We start from the raw sequence: 23,910 nt of genomic DNA on the forward strand, positions 1-23,910 counted from the left end.
CGAGTAGGGAGGGGGCGGATGCAAATGACCCCCTCCCTCGTATCTCCTGGTCCGGCCATCACGAATTCCTCCATCGAGCGGATGCAAGGTGGGCAGGGAGGAAGAGGCGACGCGGACGAGCCTCTTCCACCTCCACAGGTAGGAGGCTTCCCTGCCCTGGTCCGGCGCCGATGTCCTCCAGCCGGGCGACGGCTATATACCTACGCTGCACAGGACACATAATGCCCGACTGGTATATTTCCTTAGCACAGGACATACAATGCCCGACTGGTATACTTGCATAGTACAGGACACACAATGTCTGATGGGTCTACTTGAATAACATCGGACGCACGATGGTCCCCCAAGAGTCGGAATCAGGGGTGTAGGGTGGTCATCATGTGCACCCCTGATTCAAAGGGACGGCGTAGGATGCGCCGGGAGAGGAAGGCGGCACGGACGAGCCTCCCTCACCTCCCCAGACGAAGGCTCCACTGCTGCACCCTGGCGCCCCGAACCAAAATGTCCTGCTCCAGCAGCATGATGCTCTGTCTTTCGCCATCACAAGAAGTTTCTTCCACTCCTGATGGATACGGCGAAGGGTGGCCGCCGCAGGGTCTCAAAATGGCGTCTGGGCCCTCGAAAGGCGGGTCTAGGCCGCTGGAGTAACTTTGTCCGAAATTGCAGCACAAGTTACTACTTGTGTAACGATATATCTGTAAGAGACATTAGTTAGTGATAGATTCCTTACCTTAGAATATCCCCAGGCGTCAGACTGGATCCGGAAATTTTTGCGTAGCAATACCCCTGCGCGCTGGTAGGCGTCGTCTGCGGCTCCGCGTCCGTCGTCGGCGTCGTGAGCGCCGGGATGACGTCATCGGAGTATATAGACGGCGCCCATGCGCGCTGACGTCAGTTCTGATAACACAGCTTTTCCGCGCCAGATACGCAGAGCCATGATAGAACTAACACTGGTGCCATTGAAACTAGGGCCCTGAAAGGGGATGACCTTAACCCTAAATATCGGTTCGCAGAACGGGGAGGATGGGAGGGCGGTAAGGAATCTATCACTAACTAATGTCTCTTACAGATATATCGTTACACAAGTAGTAACTTGTGCATCTGAAAGAGACACGTTAGTGATAGATTCCTTACCTTAGAATAGATACCCCAGCAATACCAACCCCGGTGGTGGGTCTGCGAACCAATATCACACCAGAAAGTCCTGGAGGACGGAACGGCCAAAGAAGCCATCCCTCCGGACTTGACTGTCCAGGCAGTAGTGTCTCGCGAACGTGTGCAGCGAGGCCCACGTGGCTGCCTGACAGATGTCCTGCAGGGGGACACCGTGGCCCAGGGCAGTTGTCGTTGCCGTGGCCCGAGTGGAGTGAGCCCGCAATCCAGCCGGGGGCTCCTTCCTCGCCATAGAGTAGCATGCTTGGATGCACAAGATGATCCACCTGGAGATGGTCCTCTTGTGTACAGCCTTTCCCTTCTTCGCGCCCACGTAACCAACGAAGAGTTGGTCATCCACCCGGAATTGGCGAGTGCGGTCTAGGTAGTAGGAGAGCGCACGTTTTGGATCCAGACGGTGGAGCCTCTCCTCCTCTTTCGAGGGATGCGGAGGCGGAAAGAAGGTGGGCAAGGTGATGGACTGCCCGATGTGGAAGGCCGTGACAACCTTGGGCAGAAAGGAAGGCCGTGTACGCAACACCACCTTATCAGGATGAACAGACAGGAAAGGTGGAGAAGAAGAAAGAGCCTGGAGCTCACTCACCCTCCTGGCAGAGGTGATGGCAACCAGGAAGGCCGTCTTCAGCGTAAGGAGACGAAGAGGACAGTTATGAAGTGGCTCAAAGGGAGCACACATCAGATAGGTGAGAACAAGATTCAAGTCCCACTGGGGCATCACGAAGGGAACAGGAGGGAACATGTGCGTGATGCCCTTCAGAAATCTACTCACTATAGGGGACTTGAACAAGGAAGGCTGATCTGGTAGCCTCAAGAAGGCTGAAAGAGCAGAAAGGTACCCTTTAAGAGTGCCCAGAGCAGAGCCCTGCTGGGCAAGGGAAAGAAGAAAGAGCAGCACTTCCGAAAGGGGTGCAGAGAGGGGATCCACAGCCTTTGCTGCGCACCATGCCACAAATCTATTCCACCGGCAGGCGTATACCGACTTCGTGGAGGGACGCCTGGCTGCCAGAATGATGTCACAGACTTCGGGAGGCAAGTCAAATGGCCTCAACTGCCGCCGCTCAATCTCCAAGCTTGTAGGTGGAGACTGGACAGGTTCGGGTGCAGGACCGTCCCCTGCTGCTGCGACAGAAGGTCCTCCCGAAGAGGCAGACGAATCGGGGGATCGACTGACATGCTGAGTAGCTCGGGATACCAGTATCTTCGTGCCCAGTCCGGAGCCACAAGGACGACCTGGGCCCGGTCGCGCCTGATCTTCTTCAGCACTCTGGGCAGAAGTGGTATAGGCGGAAAGGCGTACAGCAGGCCGCAGCTCCACTCGCGACGAAAAGCGTCTCCGAGCGAGTGCCGCCTTGGAAACTCCAACGCGCAGAACTGCTGACATTGCGCGTTCTCTTCTGTGGCGAATAGATCTAACCAAGGCTCTCCCCACTGTCGAAAGAGACCTTGCGCCACGTCAGAGTTCAGACGCCATTCGTGATCCATCATGCACCGGCGGCTGAGTTCGTCCGCCCTGGCATTCAGAGAACCTGCCAGGTGTTGAACCACCAGAGTCACGCCCTGATGTTCCAGCCACTGCCAGAGGCGCAGAGCCTCCTGGCAAAGGGTCCACGACCCCACACCGCCCTGTTTGTTGCAGTACCACATGGCGGTGGTGTTGTCGGTGAACACTTGCACCACGCTCCCCCTGACAGAGGGGAGGAATGCCTTCAGTGCAAGACGAATCGCCCGCAGCTCCAGAAGGTTGATGTGGAGCCGGGACTCCGCCGGAGACCAGAGGCCTCTGATCTCCGCCTCTCCCATGTGGCCTCCCCAGCCCAGGAGGGACGCGTCCGTCACAACTACGTGCTCCGGCTGGGGTAGAGAGAGGGGTCTGCCACTGACCCAGTCGCGGTCCGTGAGCCACCACTGCAGTTGCTTCGCAGTGCCCTCCGAGATCAGGACATGATCGGACAGGTTGCCCTGATGCTGGGCCCACTGAAACTTCAGGTCCCACTGCAGAGCCCGCATCCGCCACCTGGCGTGACGCACCAGAAGGATGCAGGAGGCCATCAGTCCCAGAAGCCGCAGCGTCAACCTGACCGAGACCCGGGATAACGGCCTGAAGACAGGAATCAGAGCCTGAATATCCCGAACCCGCTGCTCGGGTGGGTAAACCCGAAACTGCGCCGAGTCGAGAACCGCTCCGATGAAAAGGAGCTTCTGAGAGGGACACAGGTGCGACTTCGGCACATTGATGGAAAACCCCAGCAAGTGCAGGAGGTCGGCCGTAGTCTGGAGGTGGGTGACGACTGTCTGGGGCGAGCCCGCCTTCAACAACCAGTCGTCGAGGTAGGGGAAGACTGACACCCCTTGCCTGCGCAGATGAGCTGCGACCACCGCCATCACCTTCGTGAACACCCGTGGGGCGCTGGTAAGGCCGAAGGGGAGCACGGTAAACTGAAAGTGCTCCAGGCCTACCGTGAACCGCAGGTAACGCCGGTGGGCCGGCAGGACGGGGATGTGGAAATAGGCGTCCTGCAAGTCCAACGCTACCATCCAGTCTCCTGGGTCCAGGGCAGCCAGGACCTGAGCCAAAGTGAGCATCTTGAACTTCTCCGTCCGGAGGAAGCCGTTGACGTTCCGCAGATCCAAGATAGGGCGTAGGCCCCCTTTGCCCTTCTTGGGTACCAGAAAGTAGTGGGAATAACATCCACGCCCTACTTCTGGCCCAGGAACGCGCTCGATGGCCCTCTTGGCCAAGAGGGCCGAAACCTCCTCTTGCAGAAGTTGCAAGTGATCCCCCGACACACGGTGGTATTGAGGTGGCATGGATGGAGGGGAAGACTCGAAGGGGAGGGAGAAACCCCTTCGGACAATTTGCAGCACCCACCTGTCCGAAGTGACTGTATGCCAGTGGGAGAGGTGATGGCGAACCCTGCCTCCCACAGGCGTCACATGGGCCTGAAAGCTCGGACTAGGAAGGTTTTGAGGCGGGGGCTGCTGAGGGAGGTGTGGACTGGCCTCGCCGCTGGCCCTGACCACCGCCACGGCGGTTCCCACGGCCGCCACCGCGTTGCTGAACATTCTGCGGCGCGTGGCTGACGGTCCGTGGTGGGGCGCCCCTTCCGTGGCCACGAAAGGAGCGAAAGGCACCCGATTGCTGGCGTGGGGCCGTAAGGCCCAAGGACTTGGCCGTGGCCCTGGAGTCCTTAAAACGTTCCAGCGCATGGTCTGCCTTGTCGCCGAAGAGGCGACGGCCATCAAACGGCATGTCCAGGAGAGTGGCCTGGACATCGGCCGAAAAATTGGCGGACCTCAACCAGGCGTGGCGTCGAACCGCCACCGTCGTTGCCATCGCCCTGCCCAGTGAGTCCGTGGTATCCAGCCCACACCGGATAGAAAAGCGTGCCGCATCTCGGCCGTCCGCAAGGGTTTGGCTGAGTTTAGCCCTGACCTCCTCAGGGCATTGTGGCAGCACCTCCGCAACCGTGTCCCACAGAGTGTGGGTGTAGCGGCCCAAGAGACAGTTGGTGTTCACTGACCGGAGCCCTAGGCTCACAGACGAGAAGACCTTCTTCCCGAACTGCTCATATCTCTTGGATTCCCTGTCGGGCGGGGCCGACGGGAATGCGGTCTGGGAGTTGGAGGCCTGGATGACCAGGCTCTCGGGGGTGGGGTGGGTGGACAAAAAGCAAGGGTCGCCCGGTGCCGGGCGGTAGCGTCTGGCCACGTTCCTATCCACAGGGGGACCTGTGGCGGGCTTGGACCAAGTGCCCAGCAGAACGTCACACAAGGCCTCATTGAACGGCAGAAGGGGCTCCGCGGAGCCGGACTGCTGTTTGAGGACCTCAGTGAGGAGATTAGTCCTCACGGCCGCGACGGGGAGCTCAAGGTTTAGGGCCTTAGCTGCCTTCGTCAACACTACACTGTAAGCAGAACCCGCCTCCGAAGCCACAGTCGGGGGCGACGTAAATCCAGTGTCTGGCGAGGTGTCAATACCACTGGCCTCCCCAAGCTCATATGTCCAGTCCTGATGAGACTGGCAATCACGTGCCAGAGGGTCCTCGGACCCCTCCCATTGCTCCTCGTCACCCGGCTCCTGGAGACCAGGATTAACAGCCAGGGCCTCCTCGTGGAGATAGAACTCTCCGAAGGCCGACGGAATCGGCGCCCAGCGGCGCCCCTCCGACACCTGAGTAGGACCGTAGGAAGCATTGGGGTCGGCAACCACTTCGGCTGCCGGGGACGACACCTGAAGGGACGTCGCCGGCGAGGTCGTAAGGTCGACCGGCGAGGTCCCGGATCCAGCGAGGTCGCGCGGCGCCGGGACCGAAGTCGCCAGCGGCGCCGGGGCCGAAGCACCCGACGTCGTCGGGCCGAAGCGCCCGACCCGGAAGGACCTCCAGACGGAGCCGATCGGCCCGAAGGCGCCACGGGAACCGACTGAGGAGGGAGGGCCCTCATGGCCATGAGGTACCTCTCGACCTCCTCCTGCGACGCGCCGTGCCCAGGGACCCGAAGGTGTGGGGCAGGCGGCGACGCTTGCGACTCCCGCGGAGCCGCGTGGGCGGTGTCGCCCGAATCCCCGGTCGCATCGTGCGAGCGACGGGGCGGGTCGGAGGACCGATGGTGTCGCTCCGACCTCTCATGCCTCTTACCTGAGGACTTGGAACCAGACGATCGGTGTCCACTCCCGGAACGTCGATGACTCCGACCTCGCGACCTGTCCCTCGACCTCCCGTGGGACCGGGACCGGGACCTGGAGCGGCGCGGGGCCGACTGCCTCAGCTCGAGACGCTTGCGGGACCGCTCCCGCCTAGCCTTCGACGTCAGGGCCCGGCAGTCGGAGCAGGTTCGATCGTCGTGGTCGAGGCCTAAGCACTTCAGGCACCGGCGATGGGGGTCCGTGACCGACATGAGTCGGCCGCACTTCGAGCAAGGCTTGAACCCGGGCATCCCTGGCACCGATAGTCGAGAATCGACTAACAAGAGGATCAAAAAGATCAAAAAAGTTTTCAGTCAAAAAGTGACTGGGGGTAGAGCTTCTTCCGGATCTGCGCTAGCTGGCGCGGAAAAAAGAAGAACTGACGTCAGCGCGCATGGGCGCCGTCTATATACTCCGATGACGTCATCCCGGCGCTCACGACGCCGACGACGGACGCGGAGCCGCAGACGACGCCTACCAGCGCGCAGGGGTATTGCTACGCAAAAATTTCCGGATCCAGTCTGACGCCTGGGGATATTCTAAGGTAAGGAATCTATCACTAACGTGTCTCTTTCAGATACTCGGGCACTTGCCCACCTGGGCATAGGCCCCCACCATCGACAAACATCCCTTCGACTTTGAAGATTCTACCAAAGTCCCAAGAGCCCTCAGCCCCTTCAGGCTTCCGGTGAGGAACAGCTGCATTGATCTCAAATGAAATAACCACGGCACAGCAACAAGATGGCGGTGCTCTCGTGTCTGCATCAGCTTCCGTCTGAACCACCCAGGAACATTATGGGCTAACGAACTCGAGTAAGTTCCGGCTGAACATCAACATGACCCGGTAAGAAAGACTCTACCCCCTCCCTCCCTTGATTGACGGTCCACGCCACCAGCCCCTCTGTTAGCACAGTTTTTTTGAACTGCCGAAAGGGACCCTGGTCCAACCGCCAATCGTCGGGGACATTTTTTGCCCCTGATGCTACTTCCGGACTAAACCGGCCTCGCCCAAAATGGCGCCGGTATCAATGGAAACTAACGGATGCCTCGTGGTGTTCCTTAGCTAATGAAACTTGATGTACTAAGATATATATACGAACCATTGTGCACTCGATGAGAAAGGGAGGAGGGTTCACTTGGCGAACATTTGAGAGGGGTTCCGTAAAAATGTTGATTTCAATGAACGATTTATTTTTGATATTTATTGTAACTGGTACATAACGTCGCTTATGATGCACACCCACGGTTTACATCTAGGAAATGTGATTCCGATGAGCTTGACTGTGTTTCCGTTTATGAACTGAAATGCCCCTGATTCCCTCGTCACGCAATGAAATGTTTTTAGTTACTTGCAAATAATAAATTAGGCCCTTTTTTTACATGTTCTTGTGCTACAAAATAACCCCCTACTGTATGTGCTTCCATCGACGTGTCAGGCCAAAATATGATTGCGCTCTCACATTTTACGTACTGAATGATTATACAAATAAAGGTCTTAAAAACTATGAATAGGCATCGCATACTTTTGTAAATGCGGGTATCGGTGGGAGGGTTTTTCTGTGCGCAACCGTTCTGCTCTTTTTTTAAGGTTATCCGAGAAATGGTTGTTCGGCCCCGGATTGATGATCGAATCACAGGTATGATACGTTGCCTCCAAAATATGCGACTAAGCTCAGGAACTAACGTATGAAGAAGGACCTTGACTTCTGAGAATGGGTAAAGTAAAGCGGGGTGATTGATAAAATGTTATTAAGATATGGTGGTCGAAGGTACTAAGGTACAGGGTTGACCGAAGAACTGATATGCCTTAGAACATCACAGCTTTGGGAATGATTTAAGGATCCCGATGGCCAGATACATCTACAAAACCGGGTACCTCGCGCCAAGGCACCTCCGATTCCTCTTTTTAGCGTTTCCCTACACACGATCCTTAATGCCATCCTCGAACCTCCCCATGAACCACCTATCACATTGCCCGCCCCCCCATGACTTCGGAAACCAAGACCCTAAAGGATTATATCCCGAAGAGATAAGTACGAGTATGCGGTAAGTAAAGGACTTTCGTGCCCGTACATTTGATGTGTTCGAATGTTGTCCCCCCACCTCCCCCTTTCCCTCCTTTTTCCCTCTGCAGGTTACATTAGAATCCTGATTAGGGTACCGTAAAGGATCTGGAGCCACGTCACGCCCGATGCATGAAAACGGATTAACGCTGCAAGACGACACAAAAGGACGCCCTACCCAATGCACGATCTTTCTGTACCTGACCTAATGCTCTTCCGTCCCAAAACTGCATGCTTTCTACATCCTAACCTAGACCCAAAACGTCTAACGTTGGGTAACACACTGAATAGCCCAAACAATACACGGTCATTCTCCATGTCACATGTGTATTGTTTGGCCTATTGTCTCTCTCTCTCTCTCTCTCTCTCTCTCTCTCTCTCTCTCTCTCTCTCTCTCCCTTTTCTCTCTTTCTCTCTCTCTCTCACTCTCTCTCTCACTCTCTCTCTCTCTCTCTTTCACCCCTCCACACTTTCCCTCTTCCTAGTGACTGGCACCTAATTGGCGAACCTGGTGCACCTCCTGATTGGCCCCAAATACCACAAGTATTTGCACAAATTCGTCCTAAATAAAATTGTATCGGTACCACGTTACTACCTCTCCTTTTCTACTAAAATATGGATGAAATTTAAATTGACCGAAAGGAAAAGGACAGGTAAGACAACTAAGGTTCTCTAAATTTGACCCACAGCCAGGGAACTATTTGTCGGTGGCTTCTATGATAAAATATGTCTGTGGTAATGCGACCATCCCCATTCCAAATTATCTCCACACCCCAAACAGTAAGAAGTGATCGAGACACCCCCGTCTTTCCAAAATGCCCCCAGTTTGGTATCAGCTGCCCTGAACGAGAGCCTGAAAAACGCCCCCTGCTCCAATTCACTGTGTTCCTAATTGTTTTCCATAAGATCCCACCTTCCCCGAGGATAAGTTTAATAATTATTGCAAACCACCCCCAAGTTTTTGTAGTAACCAGGTTGCGAGGATTTATATAGAAAGTTAGAAAGATGTGTGCAAAGTTAAAAATTAGATCGAAAATCGAAAGAACTTGTTGCAGTAAGCCTTGTTGAAAATAAGATGTTTTGATGTAATGAAGACTTGTTTAGCCTATGTTCACCCCTCAGAAGGATGCCTATCAGACTGTGGTGAATAGCACGTTGCACTTTTTCATAAAATACAAGGCCCTGAAGACCAGCCTAGCCTTGCAAGACTCGTACTAGGGAAACGGGTCTCTACCAGAAGAATTGACATCTACTATAATAGACGTACGCAATAAATGAGTACCAGACCTCGTACCTATTACAAATGAACGTAATAATCATCAAAGCGCCAAAGAATTAGCCAACAAAAGGAAGTTGCAAGGAATCCGGCAAACCCATCATCAATTGTTTATACGTTAGCCGCAAAAATCTCAAATGTAGCGAATGCTTACCCCAGTTGCTTGGTGTTGGGAGAGAAATAGATTTATGTAATTACCTTCTTCTGCAAAATCTCTAAAGACTGTCTTTTCAAAACTCATTTAAGGGTATCACTGTCGGAGGAGAAAGAGACCGGATGTGGGAGCACGCGGCCTGACTACGGATTGTGGAACATCAGCGACGGAGGCCGAGGCGAGACCACAGCAGTAAGGAGTCGCAGGACGGGGCACTGTTTCAGACAAAGCTAAGGAAAGGGCTGACCTGAAGCCCCTGCTCTATGATCGACGTGTGCCAAAAAGTCCCCGCTCTTTGAACGTGGTTACGGACCCGCCTGTCGCAAACTCTCCGTCCCCCTGATCTGTTCCCGACTTGGCCCTGCTCCATCCCCTCCTCCGACCTACCATAAGGACTGTTCACACCCACACCTTTCCACCTAAACTTCCAAGTTCCTCCAAATCCTACTGAGCTACCCAGAGAAGAGTACTCCCTGCGTCAGAAGGGAGGGAGCTCCGACTAAGTAGACCACGAACTATGTTAATCCCAGAACGGTGACCTAGAACTCCACCAAGGGTCGCCCCCGAAGAAAAGATAAACAAAGTCTGTGGTTCTGCCCGCTACCGAGCACCTTGAAGATGATGGAAACGCCAGATAAGAAGATGATGGAGGCAACAGGAAATACCCATCACAGAGACTCAAGAAACAAACAGACCCCACCACTCAAAGACAAATTGCACTTTCTTATCACCATCCTTTCTGCCTCCTAATAACTATGCTCTGGGTTACGGAAGAAAATGCACCTGCTCCAAAACCGTAACGCATTTCTCCTATGAGGTCTGGCGAAACAAAACAAAATGCACCCCTACCCGCAGACCCCCAACGACTCAATCCACATGAACATTTCCGTTGATAGGTAATCCATGTGCTCAACAGTGCCGACAGAAGACGACCAAAGACAACGAGAACTCTGATATTTTTTTCTGTATCTCCTTTCTCTCCCAATCACCATTGGACTAACTATGCTCCCGCCGAATACAAAAAGGACTTACTTATATGATAACTTACCAGCTCCTATTTCGAATGACTATAAGTACCTATGATCTGTACCCAACGCCCTCACTACGTAATTCTAGTCTGATATTACATTACGATGATTTTTTTTTCTACAACCAACTTAACGATGAACCTGCTTACTAGATGAGATTTTTCAATGTGACGTTTATAATATGATGTAAATGTACAGTTCCTTTGCCTAAGTCCTCCCTCCCTTACTTATGATCGCTGCATATAGGTATAGATAGGAAATAGGCCAGCAAGATGTCTTGAAAATGTTAAAGGGAGGACTGTGGAAAATTAATACAAACCTGGTGAACATTATCGGCGCCATCTTGCCCCTTTCCAAGCCCATTCGTGCGCGTAAGCGGCAGCCATTTTGAGCACCATGGCCTCCCTGCCCCTCGCTGATAGCCAGCGCGTCTCTCTCTCTCCCTTAACCTCGCAAGCATCCCCCCGCACACTGACAACCCCCGCTCTCTCATGCCTTGGGTCATAAACCCCTCTTCAGCGCAGCTTCACCACAGAATCCCATCCTGTTCCCAGCGCGACACCTCCCCTCATTCCTTTCATGGCCTCAGATCCTTTTGATGCAAACCCCCTTTTCCTGTGTCCCCGTTTGTCTTCCTTGTTCCCAGGCCGCCACCTGGCCCTGCGGATACTGTTTATTACCCCGTACAGTAGGAAGCTTCCCCTCCCCATCAAAAGACCCTCGAGCCGATCAAAGCCCCCACCCTATGAGATCCGATCAACCCCATGCATTCCGTGAATCAGCGGAATGCCCTGCTGTGCGACAACCATCACCTGTTGTGACCGGGGTGGGGAATCCAACTGTAAATGTATGTGGTAACGGGCCTGAAGGGGAGATTCCGAGGATGTTCTTTCAACTATCAACGTGTTGCGAGAATGTGTTATGTGCAATAAAGGTCATAAACCCTAGTATAAGAGGCCAGGCCTCAGAGATGTGGTTAGAACACCTCGTGACGATACTTGCTGTCTGAATTGATGTGTTCTCCTCCGGAGAGAATAAAATCCTCGTTTCCTGCCTTCCAGTCTCCAGCGCCTGCTTCTTCATTGATTAACATTGGTGGGTCATAGAGGCGATACCGCCGGGCAACATAAAAGGGTCTTTGGTTACTGGTTGTCTTTGAAACCCTTTTTAACATGTACAATTACGCAGACGATCTCCAGCTCATTTTTTCCCTTTCCTCTACCCCGGAGTCCGTGTCCAAAGTCCAGTCCATTATGACCTTCATCCAGGACTGGATGAACTTCAACCACCTGAAGCTCAACCCCGATAAAACGGAGTTGGTGCTGACGGGTGGTTGCTCCAGCCCTTGGACCTCCTCCTTCTGGCCCCCCTCACTAGGTTCCCCTCCCACTCCTGTATCCTCTGTCAAAACTCTTGGATTTAAAATCAATAACCAACTTTCACTACATTCTCAAGTTTCTGCTGTGGTTTCTTCCGCTTTCCTTTCACTTAGGACTATCCGCAGAGTCTCTCGATTCTTTGCCCCAGACGCGCTCAAACTAATCCTTATAGCCATGGTAACATCCCCCCTTGATTATGGCAATATCCTCTACCATGGCATGCCCAACTACCTCATGAGACGTCTCCAGCTTGTTCAAAACCAGGCCGCTCGGCTGGTTTTTAACCTTTCTAAATTACACCATGTTACCCCACTTCTCTCTTCCCTTCACTGGCTCCCTGTCCGGCAACGAGTCTTATTCAAGCTCGGCTGCACCATTTTTAAAGCCCGGACAGGCTCCGCCCCTTCCTTCATTAACTCGGCCATTCAATCCTATACTCCCTCACGAGACCTCCGATCCGCTTCTCACCACCTCCTCCTGGTTCCCCGCTTTAAACGGAAGAAGTGGGGTGGTTCACAATTTGCTACCGCAGGTCCAGCCTTCTGGAATTCCCTCCCATTGCCCCTCAGAACCTGCACCCAGTACCCCCTCTTTCGTAGAGACCTCAAGACTTTCCTCTTCACCCAAGCCTTCCCATCCTGAATGCTCAACTTTTTCCCCTTTCCGACACATTGAGTAGCAGTTGCCAGTGAGCGCCAAGAAACCGCCAGGTGTACGAGCGCTATACAAATCCCTTCAAATTCAAATTCAAATTCAGGGTTACGATCGGAAGACAATTCCGATGGCAAGTGCTCCCACCTATCTGATGTAGAAATTGCACAGGCAGGGCAAGTGGGGGCGAGTGATACAAATGCATGGATGCAAGGGGCACACAGATGTGGACAAGTAATCCGTGAAACAGGAGCCACTAACAATAGTGTGCAAGGGCAAGATAAGAATGGAATCTCAAGATACATGCAATTGTAGATGTGCAACGTGGGACATACATAGTGGTGCCTACTACACAGAGCGGAGATCATTAAGACAGATAGCAAGACACTGAGGTTCCATAGGGGTAGGGAGCTGAGCCAGATGGAATAGCCACATTTTGCATACTATTGAACAGGAGAGTCATTCAGTTGGGCATTGGTGTCACACAAGAAGTCAGCAGACAGCTACGAGCACACACTATAGAAGACTCTAATATCACCTGCATATGGAGATATATGCTATATTTTAAAACTAGTTAGATGAGTGTTCTGGAGGAAGACTATTGAGAGTTTATAGGCTTTTCCACAAATTAGGGTAGTGAAGAAAGCGGACATTTGATGCTAGTACTGAAGGAGAGTATTCTAACACACTTTAAACCACAAACCAGAATGACGTCTTACAAGATCACCAAGCACATGCCCTTTAGTATGACATTTCTCTATACCATCATTGTGCCAGCAGTTAAAAAGTATGGCATTCCACCTCAAAGTACATCTTGTCACCATGGACCATATGAGTGGCTTCCTCAGCTCTGTTGATTGGCTGATGGCAGTAGCACAGAAAGGAAAGAAAGAAAGGAAAATGCTACTTACCAGTATGCATCTGTTCTTGGCATGTAGAGCTGCAGATCCACACACTGTGCATAGATCGCCATCTGGTGTTGGGCCCGGATGTTTGCACTTGTTTTTGTCTTGGAGATAGGCGACTCCTGCTTTGGATGAGAGTGCGCATGGGCATCGGCTCCATCTTCAGATTGTTTTTCGCCAGCAGGGTAACGATGGAGTTTTGTGAGAAACAGAAAATGCCCGTGTATGCTGCATCTAAATAAGATAATACTGTAACAGATAAAGGTAGCCGGGTAGGTGGGTGGGTGTGTGTGGATCTGCAGCTCTACATGCCAAGAACAGATGCATACTGGTAAGTAGCATTTTTTGTTCGAGGCATAGGAGCTGCAGATCACACACTATGCATAGATTGTATACCAGTACCCCTCGTTAGCTGCGACCACCAGTATCTGTTGCAGTAGTTTGAAATAGTTTTTTGGAGTACAGCCTGGCCCACACTAGCTTGTGGTTTTGTTTGCACATCTATACAATAGTGCTTTGTGAATGTGTGCAGTGTAGACCATGTAGCTGTTTTGCAGATGTCATCTAAGGGAATGTTCCCTAAAAATGCCATTGAAGCCACTATCTTTCAGGTAGAGTGGGCTTTAAGGGGAATAGTTAATGTACGTTTTGCTTTTTAATAGCAAATTTGTATGCATTTGACAATCCACCTTGCAATTCCAGATTTTGATATGAGTTGCCTTTATGTGGTGGTGAGAATGACACGAAAAGTTGTTTTGTTTTGCGGAAAGGTTTTGTTCTTTCAATGTAATAAAGGAGTGCTCTTTTTACATCCAGAGTATGAAAAGCTCTTTCTGCGACTGTTTTGGTTGCGAGAAGAATACTGGCAACTCCACAGACTGATTGAGGTGAAAGGGCGAAATAACCTTAGGGAGGAATTTGGATTGGTTTTGAGAACCACATTGTTATGATGGAGTTGTAAAAATGGTTCTTCTACAGTGAGTGCCTGTAGCTCACCGACTCTACTAAGAGAAGTAATGGCCACCAGGAAAGCGACTTTCCATGTTAGATATTGTAACTAGCATTTGTACAGAGTTTCAAAAGGAGGGCCCATTAGTCTTGTGACTAATGGGCCCTCCCATTGAGAGAACAATGTTTAAATTCCACACAGAACAATGTTTAAATTCCACACAGGCGAGGGTGGTACCCAGGGAGGAATTATTCTTTCAAGGCCTTCCATAAATGCTTTAATGGCAGGTAACCTGAATAGCGACAAGTGTTGTCCATTTTGTAGGTAGGCTGCTATGGCAGTGAGGTGTAACCTAATGGATGTATATGCTAGATTACACCTTTGAAGATGTAGTAGAGAACCTATGTGGTGTTGGATAGACACATCTAAAGGATTGAGGGTGTTGTTGTGACAGTATATCACAAATCTTTTCCACTTGGCTGCATAGCAGGCTCTAGTGTGGGGGGTGGGGGGGGCTAGCCTCCCTGATAACATTCATACAGTCAGGGGGGGGGGAAGGTTAAGGTAACCAAACTCTAAGCCCTCAGAAGCCAGATCGCTAGTGTGTGCGGTGCTGGGTCCGGGCGCGTGATCTCTTCACGGTTCTGGGTTAAGAGGCGTGGGGAGAGGTGTCATTTTTGGTGCAGGACTACAGATAGTTCCAGTAATGTGGTGCACCACAGTTGTATGGCCCGTGTTGGAGCAACTAGGATGAGAGTGACTGAGTGTTGCTGCAGTTTGTACACTACCAGTGGAATGAGTGGGAGAGGCGGAAAAGCATACGCAAATCTGCCTGACCAATTCATCCATATCGCATTGCCTTTGGACAGTGGGTGTGGATATCTGGCGGCGAAGCTTGGGCATTTGGCGTTGTGTGTGGCGAAGAGATCTATCTCTGGTTGTCCCCACATGTGGAAAACGGTTAAAGAACTTGCGGATGAAGTTCCCACTTGTGAATCTGTTGCGCCTGACAACTTAACAGATCTGCTATGTTGTTCTGGACTCCTGGAACATGTTGGGCTAGGAGATACATGTTTTGGGGAATAGCCCACCCCCATATGCTTTGTACTAGTTGAGAGAGCTGTAAGCAGTGTGTCCAGCCTTGTTTCTGTATGTAGTACATTGCTGTCATGTTGTCCGTGCGGACTAGGACAGTTTTGCCTGATATTTGTTTCTGGAATGACCTGAACGCCAGAAATATAGCTAGTAACTCCAGGTGATTGATGTGGAGTAACCTTTGTTGAGGCGTCCATTTGCCCTGAATGGTGTGATGTAACAGTTGAGCTCCCCAGCCAGAGAGCGATGCGTCCGCTGTTAGCACAATCAGCGGAACTGGCTCGATGAACGGTCGCCCTTTGGAAAGGTTTTGGGTGTTCCACCATTACAGAGAAAGATGCGTGCGGCCGTCCACCAACACCAAATCTGTTAGCTGACCTGGAGCCTGGTTCCACTGACGTGCTAAGCATTCCTGTAGAGGACGCATCTGGAGTCTTGCCTGAGGTACTATAAAGATGCAAGGGGCCATCATCCCTATCAAATGCATGAACACTCGGGCTGGAAGAGAGTGTTGCGACTGAAATTTAGTTATGAAGCTTTGTATGCTTGCTATCCTGGGTGGACTGGGATATGCAAGTGCTTTTGAGGTGTTTATTGTGGCACTGTGGTGCTGTTGTATGTGGGACGATTGTATGTGGGACTTTGCGTGGTTTATGGTAAACCCTAAGTAGTGGAGTAGTTGGATTGTAGCGCAAGTGTGATGTACACACTGGCTGTATGAATCGGCTTTTATGAGCCAGTTGTCTAGGTATGGGAAGGCGTGAATTTGCTGTCTTCTTAGGTGAGCTGCAACCACCGCCAGACATTTGGCGAAGACTCTGGGTGCTGTGGTGACTCCGAATGGGAGTACCTTGAATTGGTAATGCTGACCGTACACTACAAACCGAAGATATTTCCTGTGAGAGGTGTGAATCGGAATATGGAAGTAAGCGTCAGTGGGATCTAAAGTGGCAAGGAAATCGCCATCTGTGAGAAGAGGAAGGACCTGTTGACGTGTGACCATATGAAAACGGCCTGATTGTATGTAAAGGTTTAGGGGTCTGCGGTCCAAAATGGGTCTCAGAGAGCCGTCCTTCTTGGGAATGAGGAAGTACAGGGAGTAAACCCCTGTGTTTCGTTGATGCAGGGGAACTGGTTCTATTGAATGTTTTTGTAGGAGGGAAGTACCTCTTGCTTTAGCAGCGTTAAATGTTCTGGTGACAGTGGATGCAGTCTGGGTGGTATGTTTGGAGGGATAGAGGTGAGTTCTAGACAATAACCTGATTGAACGATTTGTGTCACCCACCTGTCTGTAGTGATGTTGTTCCAGACAAGGGGGAATTGTGGCAATCTGCCCCCTACCGGAGAGGAATGGTCCGTGTGGAGCGGAGGGAAGTTATTGGGTAGGGGTGGAGGCGGAGCGAGTATTGTTGGTTTTGCCTCTCCCTTTGTTAGAATTGCCTCTGTAGCCTCCTCTTTGATAACCTCTGGTGAATGAGGTCTGGGTGGGATTTTTATAGGACGTGGAGGGGTTGTCCGAGGAATAGCCTCTGGAGGTACCCTTGTAGGTGGAGCGACAAAAAGAAAGTCTGAGAGCTTGCGATTGCAAGACTCCCATTGATTTAGCGGTGTCTTTTTTCATCTTTCCTAGAAATGAATCCATGGCAGGGCCAAACAGGTGTTGCTGATCAAATGGCTGGTTAAGTATTGTAGTTTGCACTTCTGGTTTGAAACCAGAAATGCGTAGCCATGCATGTCTACGTAGAAGGACACTTGTGTTAATAGCTCTGGAGGCAGAGTCTGCCACGTCTAGAGCGCAACGAATGGAGGTGTTTGTTATGAGTTTACCCTCCTGTATGAGGTCATTGGCCTTGGTTTTGTATTTGTCAGGAATGTGTTGCAATAGGGTCTCTAACTCATCATAGTGTTCCCTATTGTACCTAGTTAACAAAGCTTGTGTTTGCGATTCACCATATATTAGCTGCTTGTGACGCTGTACGTTTACCAGAAGCGTCCAATAGTTTTGATTCTTTGTCAGGAGGTGGAGCATCCCCTGACGTTTGCGAGTTGGCCTTTTTTCTGGCGTTGGAGACTACTACAGAATCCAATGGTATTTGTCCCTTGATGTAAACAGGGTCTGCTGGGGCAGATTTGTATTTATTTCTCTATCCTGGGGTTAATAACCCTAGCCCTAACAGGATCTTTGAACACCTCAGGTGCATGTTTGATTACCCCTTTTAACACAGGGAGAACAGAAGTGGACCTTTGGGATATATCGAATGTGTCCATTAAGAAATCTTCCTCCGCAGGGTCTGTATGTAAATCTACACCATGGTACCATGGTATCGTGCAGCTCTATGAACGAGCTGGTGAAACCTATTGTGTCCTCTGGAAGGGAAGGTCTAGAGGGATGTCATCTTGTGGTACATTAGGGACATCTGGTGTCTTCTAATCGTCCCACGGGTCTGGGGTGTAAGGCGGACTAGGTTTCCCTAGTGGTTCGTCATCTGTACCCTGCCCCCCGTCATCAAAGGTATCATCATCCACTGGTGGAGGAGATAGTGAAGAGGAGAGTGGATATGGTGTAGGGGAGTGGTGTGAAGGGGGAGGTGGAGGCGGAGGTGGTGAAGGAATTCTGAGAGGAGATGTTGCAATGTCTCTCTTCTTTGGTGGAGGTGGAGTCGGTAGAGGTATGTCCATTGCTCTCTTTTCGGAGCTGAGAATCAGTGGACCTGTTTTTGGGTCTTTTACCAAAGTTTTTTGGGTTGGATCCGGTTTAAAAAGCTCTTCTGGTCTTCCGTTTTTTTCAGTTCCGAAGGCTTGCGTGGCATCAAATCTGGAATGGATTTATGCTCTTTTGGCTTGAAAGCGTGAGCTTTTTTAGCCTCTGAAGGAGCCTGCGGTACCGGTTGGTTTTTCGGTTCCGAGGGTTTTTTCGGCTCCGACGGTTGAGCAGCTGTACTCTTTGGAAGTGGCTTTTTACTCGGTTCGATTACTTTTTCGGAGTCGAGGGGTTGGTGCTAGTAGGTTTAGGTGCTGAGTGCGTCGATGTGGAAGCACTGCTCGGCATGGAAGAGGAGGATGGTTTCTTTTTGGGTGCCGTGATTTGACTTTCGATTTAGAAAAGGGGGTGGTGATGAACAGAGTGTCTGAGTTAAACAGACCACTCTTACCCAGTCCAAAGATCAGGGCTTGATCCATCACCGTTATTTATCTCACTGCCCCAACCCAGCTCAGAACCTGGCTATATGAAAATCAGTCTGTCCCTGGCCCAGTGCATCATGGGAACAGGGCAGACTAAACTACCAAGCCAATTCTTCACCAGAAAGGAGACAAGCTACCGGGGACCGGTTTCTGGCATTTCAGCCTTCTTCGGCCCGGCTTGCTTGAATCCTGATGGAGCAGTGAGAAAGGGACTCATGTCTGAGTATACCCTGCCACACCTATGCCAGAAACCGGTCCCCGGGAGCTTGTTTCCTTCCCAGTGTAAGAATTGGCTTTTGTAGTTTGGTTTGCCCTGTTCCCATCATGCACTGGGACAGGAACAGACTAATTTGCATACAGCCGGGTTCTGAAACTGGGATGGTGCAGTGAGCTAAAAAACGGTGTTGGATCTAGCCCTGATCTCTTGACTGGGTGAGAGCTTTCTGCTTAATTCAGAGACTCTGTCCCTCACCACCCCTTGTTGTAGGGATTTGACTTTCGGCACCAACGGCAGACTGACTCGATCTCGAGCGACCTGAAGGCTTGTTTGTGGAATTTTTTGCCGGGCCCGAAGGCAGGGCGTGAGAAGTTTTGTCTCGGTGTGCACCTAGGCCCGAAGGTGAAGGTGTTACCGAAGCCTTTTATGGTGGTGGAGGGAGGGGGTCGACTTCACTACTTACGACCCGCTGCCCAGGAGTGATGCTTTCGATGTCGAAGTAATTGGCTTATTCTTCGACCCGCTCCAGCTCTGGCACATCGATACCTTCTTGGAAGATGTCGTCGGGGATGGATGTCGACGAGCGAGCCATGCTTCTTCGAGCTAGACGATCCCAAATGGTTTTCTTGGAGTGGAAAGAGGCACAAGCTGGACAGTCTCTGGCCTCGTGCTCCGGAGAAAGGCAGAGGTTACACACCTCATGAAGGTCTGTGTGTGGAAACTTCGATCTACATTGAGGACACTTTTTAAAAGGAGTCCTTTCCATGAGCCAGATGTAATGGCCTAGGTAGGCCCGAAGGCCTTAGTCGACGACCGGAATTGAGAACTTCGAAGTAGAAGAGATGCGCGACAACTAGGGATCGCGATCGAAACCATACCGGTGAAAGGGTAAAGGATTGCGCGTCGAAAGTTGTATCAGTAACGGCACGGTATTGGAGCACGATAAACACATCCGAGCCGGATGGCGGACAAAAACAATCTGAAGATGGAGCCCATGCCCATGCGCACTATCATCCAAAGGAGGAGTCACCTATCTCGTGACTTCCAAAGACTTTTCCAAGACAAAAACAAGTGCAAACATACGGGCCCAACACCATGTGGTGATCTATGCACAGTATGTGATTAGCAGTTCATATGCCTCGAACATACAATTTCTGCCATACAGGACGTTTACATCCTGGAACATGGGCTCTCACTACTCTAGAATGTCGTCCTAATATGAATTCCTCTCTTTTTGTTACAGTCCACTCCCCACCTTCAGGGTCAAGGAGACCTCCTCTACGGTCATTGTCCTGAGTATAAGGGTTTCTTACCTTTCTAAATTACCAATCCGAGGTCGATGAGGACCTTTCTAAACACCAAGTCCTGTACCCCAACCCAGGACACTATGCATTCTGGGTCATCAAGGAGTTTGCAGCACTACATTTCAAGTATGTGCCAGCATTGTTCGGGTTGCTCTTTAAAATACTCAGCCTAGTACAGAGGGTCTTTACATCTAAACACCCCTAGTCTGGAGCACAGGAATCATCCACTTTCAACTCCGCCTGCCCTATGCCAGTAGGGTCTAATCACCTTCCTACATCTCATCCTATGCCTGCAAATGCTCCTCACCTTTCTACACTCCCAGTGAAGATAGTGACAAAGTGCAGAACATGCTCCAGGGAGTCTGCAGAGGTCTCCAGGATGTCATCAGCAAAGCGCCTCAGGAAGATGAAGAAGTCCCCAAGGTTATCAGCAAAGAACTCTGCAAGCAAAACAGGTGTTCTGGTTAGGGGTGGAAAAGCAGTATACATTCGTATCTGGGGAGTCAGGCGGTATATTGGGGGCTGGAGGATTAGAGCAGCTGGCTCCCCAGAACACATTTACTGAAATATAGATTGAGCATGTGCCTATATGGTCATGTCCTCCTTACAGACAATTCAAGAGGAAAGAGGTGGCCGAATATATCAAGGTACACAGATGCAGAAATTTAAAAGTGATTGTTGCAGGAAGCTGGCTCTTTGCACTATATACCTCTGTTTGGTATATCATATAAAGAGTACAGGTATTTCCTTAAGAGTGGACAGGGACTTGCTCTAGCAATCCCAATGTGCCCTTCTCGGGGGTAGTGTGAGATTTCCAAATACACACAAAGGGCCAGATGTATGTGGCTAAATACCAGTCGGTAACGCCGAAATTCGTTAAATTTCTGCGTTAACGACCTGTATTTGGCGGAGTGCAATGTAGGCGACTTTATACCTACGAGCAAAATAAGGAATCGCAAAATATCGATTCCTTATTTTGCTCTTGCATTTAAGGAATCGGAAATACCGATTCCTTAAATGCAATGCACGTAGCACTAAAAACAGTGCACTTCAGACTTAAGGAATCGCTATTTACCACCAACTTCAAGTTGGTGGTAAGTAGCGATTTCCTTTCTAAAAGCTCTTTTTTGCTTTTTGAAATGAGCCATGTGGCACACTTCCATGCCCTTAGGGCATGTATGTGTGCCACATGTGCACAAATGCACCATTCAGGGGTGCAACAGGGTGTCCTTTGGACAAACTGGCACCCTTGAAATAGCGAATCGCTAATAGTGAATCTCTTTCCATTCATTCCTATGGGCCGCCTAGCCCATAGGAATGAATGGCTAGGTATTCCTTAATAACGAATCTCAATTATCGATTCGTTATTAAGGAATGTTAAGGAATATTTTAGCGATTCCTACCTACATTCCATTTAGCGAGTCCTTAGTAGCGATTTGGAAAAAAAAAAAAATCGCAATTAAGGACTCGCTAAATGGAAGTTACCTACATCTGGCTCAGTCAATAAAAAGGATACACACAACACAATAAGGAGATCCACACCAGTTTATAAAAATAACACATTTATATACATTTAGGCACCAGACTCAATATGATCAGATAAGTACGTTTTGAGATTGAAATACTTTTAGTGTAATTTTCATAGGCGGAAAGGTTATCCTATAGGAGGAAAAACAAATAATGCATACAAGTTCTTTGCAGTGACTTATGAGACCAATCCTCAGGAGTTAAGGTGAGTACAGGCCAAAATTCAAGGCAACACCAGCAGATTACCTTAAGCTGCACTAGGACGGCAGGTGCAGTGGTGTAATACAGCATTGGGTGGCCAAGGTTTATCTATGGGGACTGGTCTTTGTTAAAATGGCCTATAGGTTTGGACTGGAAGGTCAGTTGGGCTGAAACAGGGGAGCTAAGGCCTCACGAAGCTAAACCAAAGGGGATGATGGACGGAGCGTTGACAATACAAACACTCACCCCCAGTCAACTGATCTGGGTTTAATCCATCACCGTTCTTTAGCTCACTCCGCCACCCCAGATCAGTTGACTGGGGGTGAGTGCTTGTATTGTCAACGCTCCGTCCATCACCACCTTTGGTTTTTCTTTGTTCGCCCTTAGTTGGCAGGGTATGCTCAGACGTGAGTCCCTTGCTTCACTTTGCCACTGGTGTCAAGCAAGCCCGGCTGAAGACAGCTGTAATGCCAGAAACCGGTCCTGGGAAGCTTGATTCCGGTCCAGGGAAGACATGGCTTGGCAGTTCGGGCTGGACTGTTCCCATGAGGCACAGGGTCAGACTGATTTGCATATGGCCAGGTCTGAACTGGGGTGGCGGAGTGAGCTAAAGAACGGTGATGAATTAAACCCAGATCAGTTGACTGGGGGTGAATGTTTGTATTGTCAGCGCTCCGTCCATCACCACCTTTGGTTTCTCACGAAGCTCGGGGACACCTTTGATCCTCTTTTCCACATGCCAGGTGCGACAGGTTCTGAGGTACTTCGAGGCTTGTGGGTTTTGTCACTGAAGACATTCACGGTTGAGGGGGCCTGTACACAGACTGCAAGCAGCGTCCGGAAGTCCATAGAGGGCAAGTCAAAGGTAGCCTTCATCTCTGGAGGGTTGGGGACCACACTGGAACAGTTGGCCCACTTCAGCTCGGGCTAGGAGGCTCAGATTTAATGGTGCTTTCAAGTGTTGGGTTTTGGCAATCTGGAGTTCTCACAGGTCTCCTGGGGTGCCTGTAGAATGCAGGGAAGCTGCTCCGCTGCTCCATGGGAGTTCCTGGTTCTTGGGTGAAGTGATGGCAAGTCTCCCAAGCTTTGGAAAGACAGCAGCTGCAGAACAAGTCAACTTTGGCACAACTGTCGAAGTCAGCAGATAGGCCGGCAGGGCTGGTGCACTCACTGGTTCTTCAGTTCTTGTGACTCTTTACATTTAGGGGTTTTAGGAGAGTGTAGAGTAGTAGCCAATGGGCTACCTACCCCAGAGGCCACAATGCCCAATATATGACCACTTACTGTTCAAAGTAGGCATAACACTGTCCTAGAGTTTCTAAGTTTGCCGTCACAAAGATGGCAGACTCTGAAATGTCATCTTCATTTCAGGTATCCAAACTTAGTGGTGGAACTAGCCTGAAGCTCAACAGGCCTCTCTTACTACTAACTTCCCCACCTTGTCCAGGCACCTAATGGGACCTGGTCACAGGAGAGGGGAGGGACGTGTAGGTGGTTGGCATCCTCTCCTGTGAGGGAAGGAAAATGCTACTTACCAGTATGCATCTGTTCTTGGCATGTAGAGCTGCAGAGTTGCACACTTTAGCATTAGATCGCCACCTGGTGTTGAGCTCGGATGATTGCATGTTGTAGTCGTCTTGGAAGAAATCTTTTGTAGTCACGAGATAGGTGACTCCTCCCTTGGACGATAGTGTGCATGGGCATCGGCTCCATCCTTCGATTGTTTCTCGCCATGATGGGAAATGATGGAGTTAGTAGAAATAAAGAAAGGATGTCCATGTGTATATCTAATGAAGATGAAACTGGAACACATACAGGTCCCGGGGAGGCGGGAGGGCGCGTACAACTCTGCAGCTCTACATGCCAAGAACAGATGCATACTGGTAAGTAGCATTTTCCGTTCGAGGCATATGAGCTGCAGATTGTACACTTTAGCATAGATTGTGCAGCAGTGTCTCCCCTAGCGGTGGTCGCTTGTATCTGTTGCAGTAGTTTGAAAGAGTTTTTAGAACAGCTTGGCCTACTGCAGCTTGCTGCTTGGCTTGCATATCAACACAGTAGTGTTTAGTGAAGGTGTGTGTTGTAGACCATGTTGCTGCCTTGCAGATGTCTTCTAGGGGA

General features: G+C 50.6%; 1 protein-coding gene across 1 annotated transcript in view; it reads right to left on the reverse strand.

Moving 5' to 3' along the window:
- Positions 1 to 23,910, reverse strand: part of UBE4A (ubiquitination factor E4A) — a 284,893-nt gene that overhangs the window by 113,882 nt on the left and 147,101 nt on the right. Inside the window, exon 12 of the mRNA XM_086956992.1 lies at positions 20,369 to 20,501. Within this exon, the coding sequence (XP_086813118.1) occupies positions 20,369 to 20,501 (133 nt within the window). The remainder of the gene's footprint in view (positions 1 to 20,368; positions 20,502 to 23,910) is intronic.

The sequence above is a fragment of the Lissotriton vulgaris genome, chromosome 2_1 (genome assembly GCF_964263255.1).
Source record: "Lissotriton vulgaris chromosome 2_1, aLisVul1.2, whole genome shotgun sequence".
Taxonomy (NCBI): Eukaryota; Metazoa; Chordata; class Amphibia; order Caudata; family Salamandridae; genus Lissotriton; species Lissotriton vulgaris.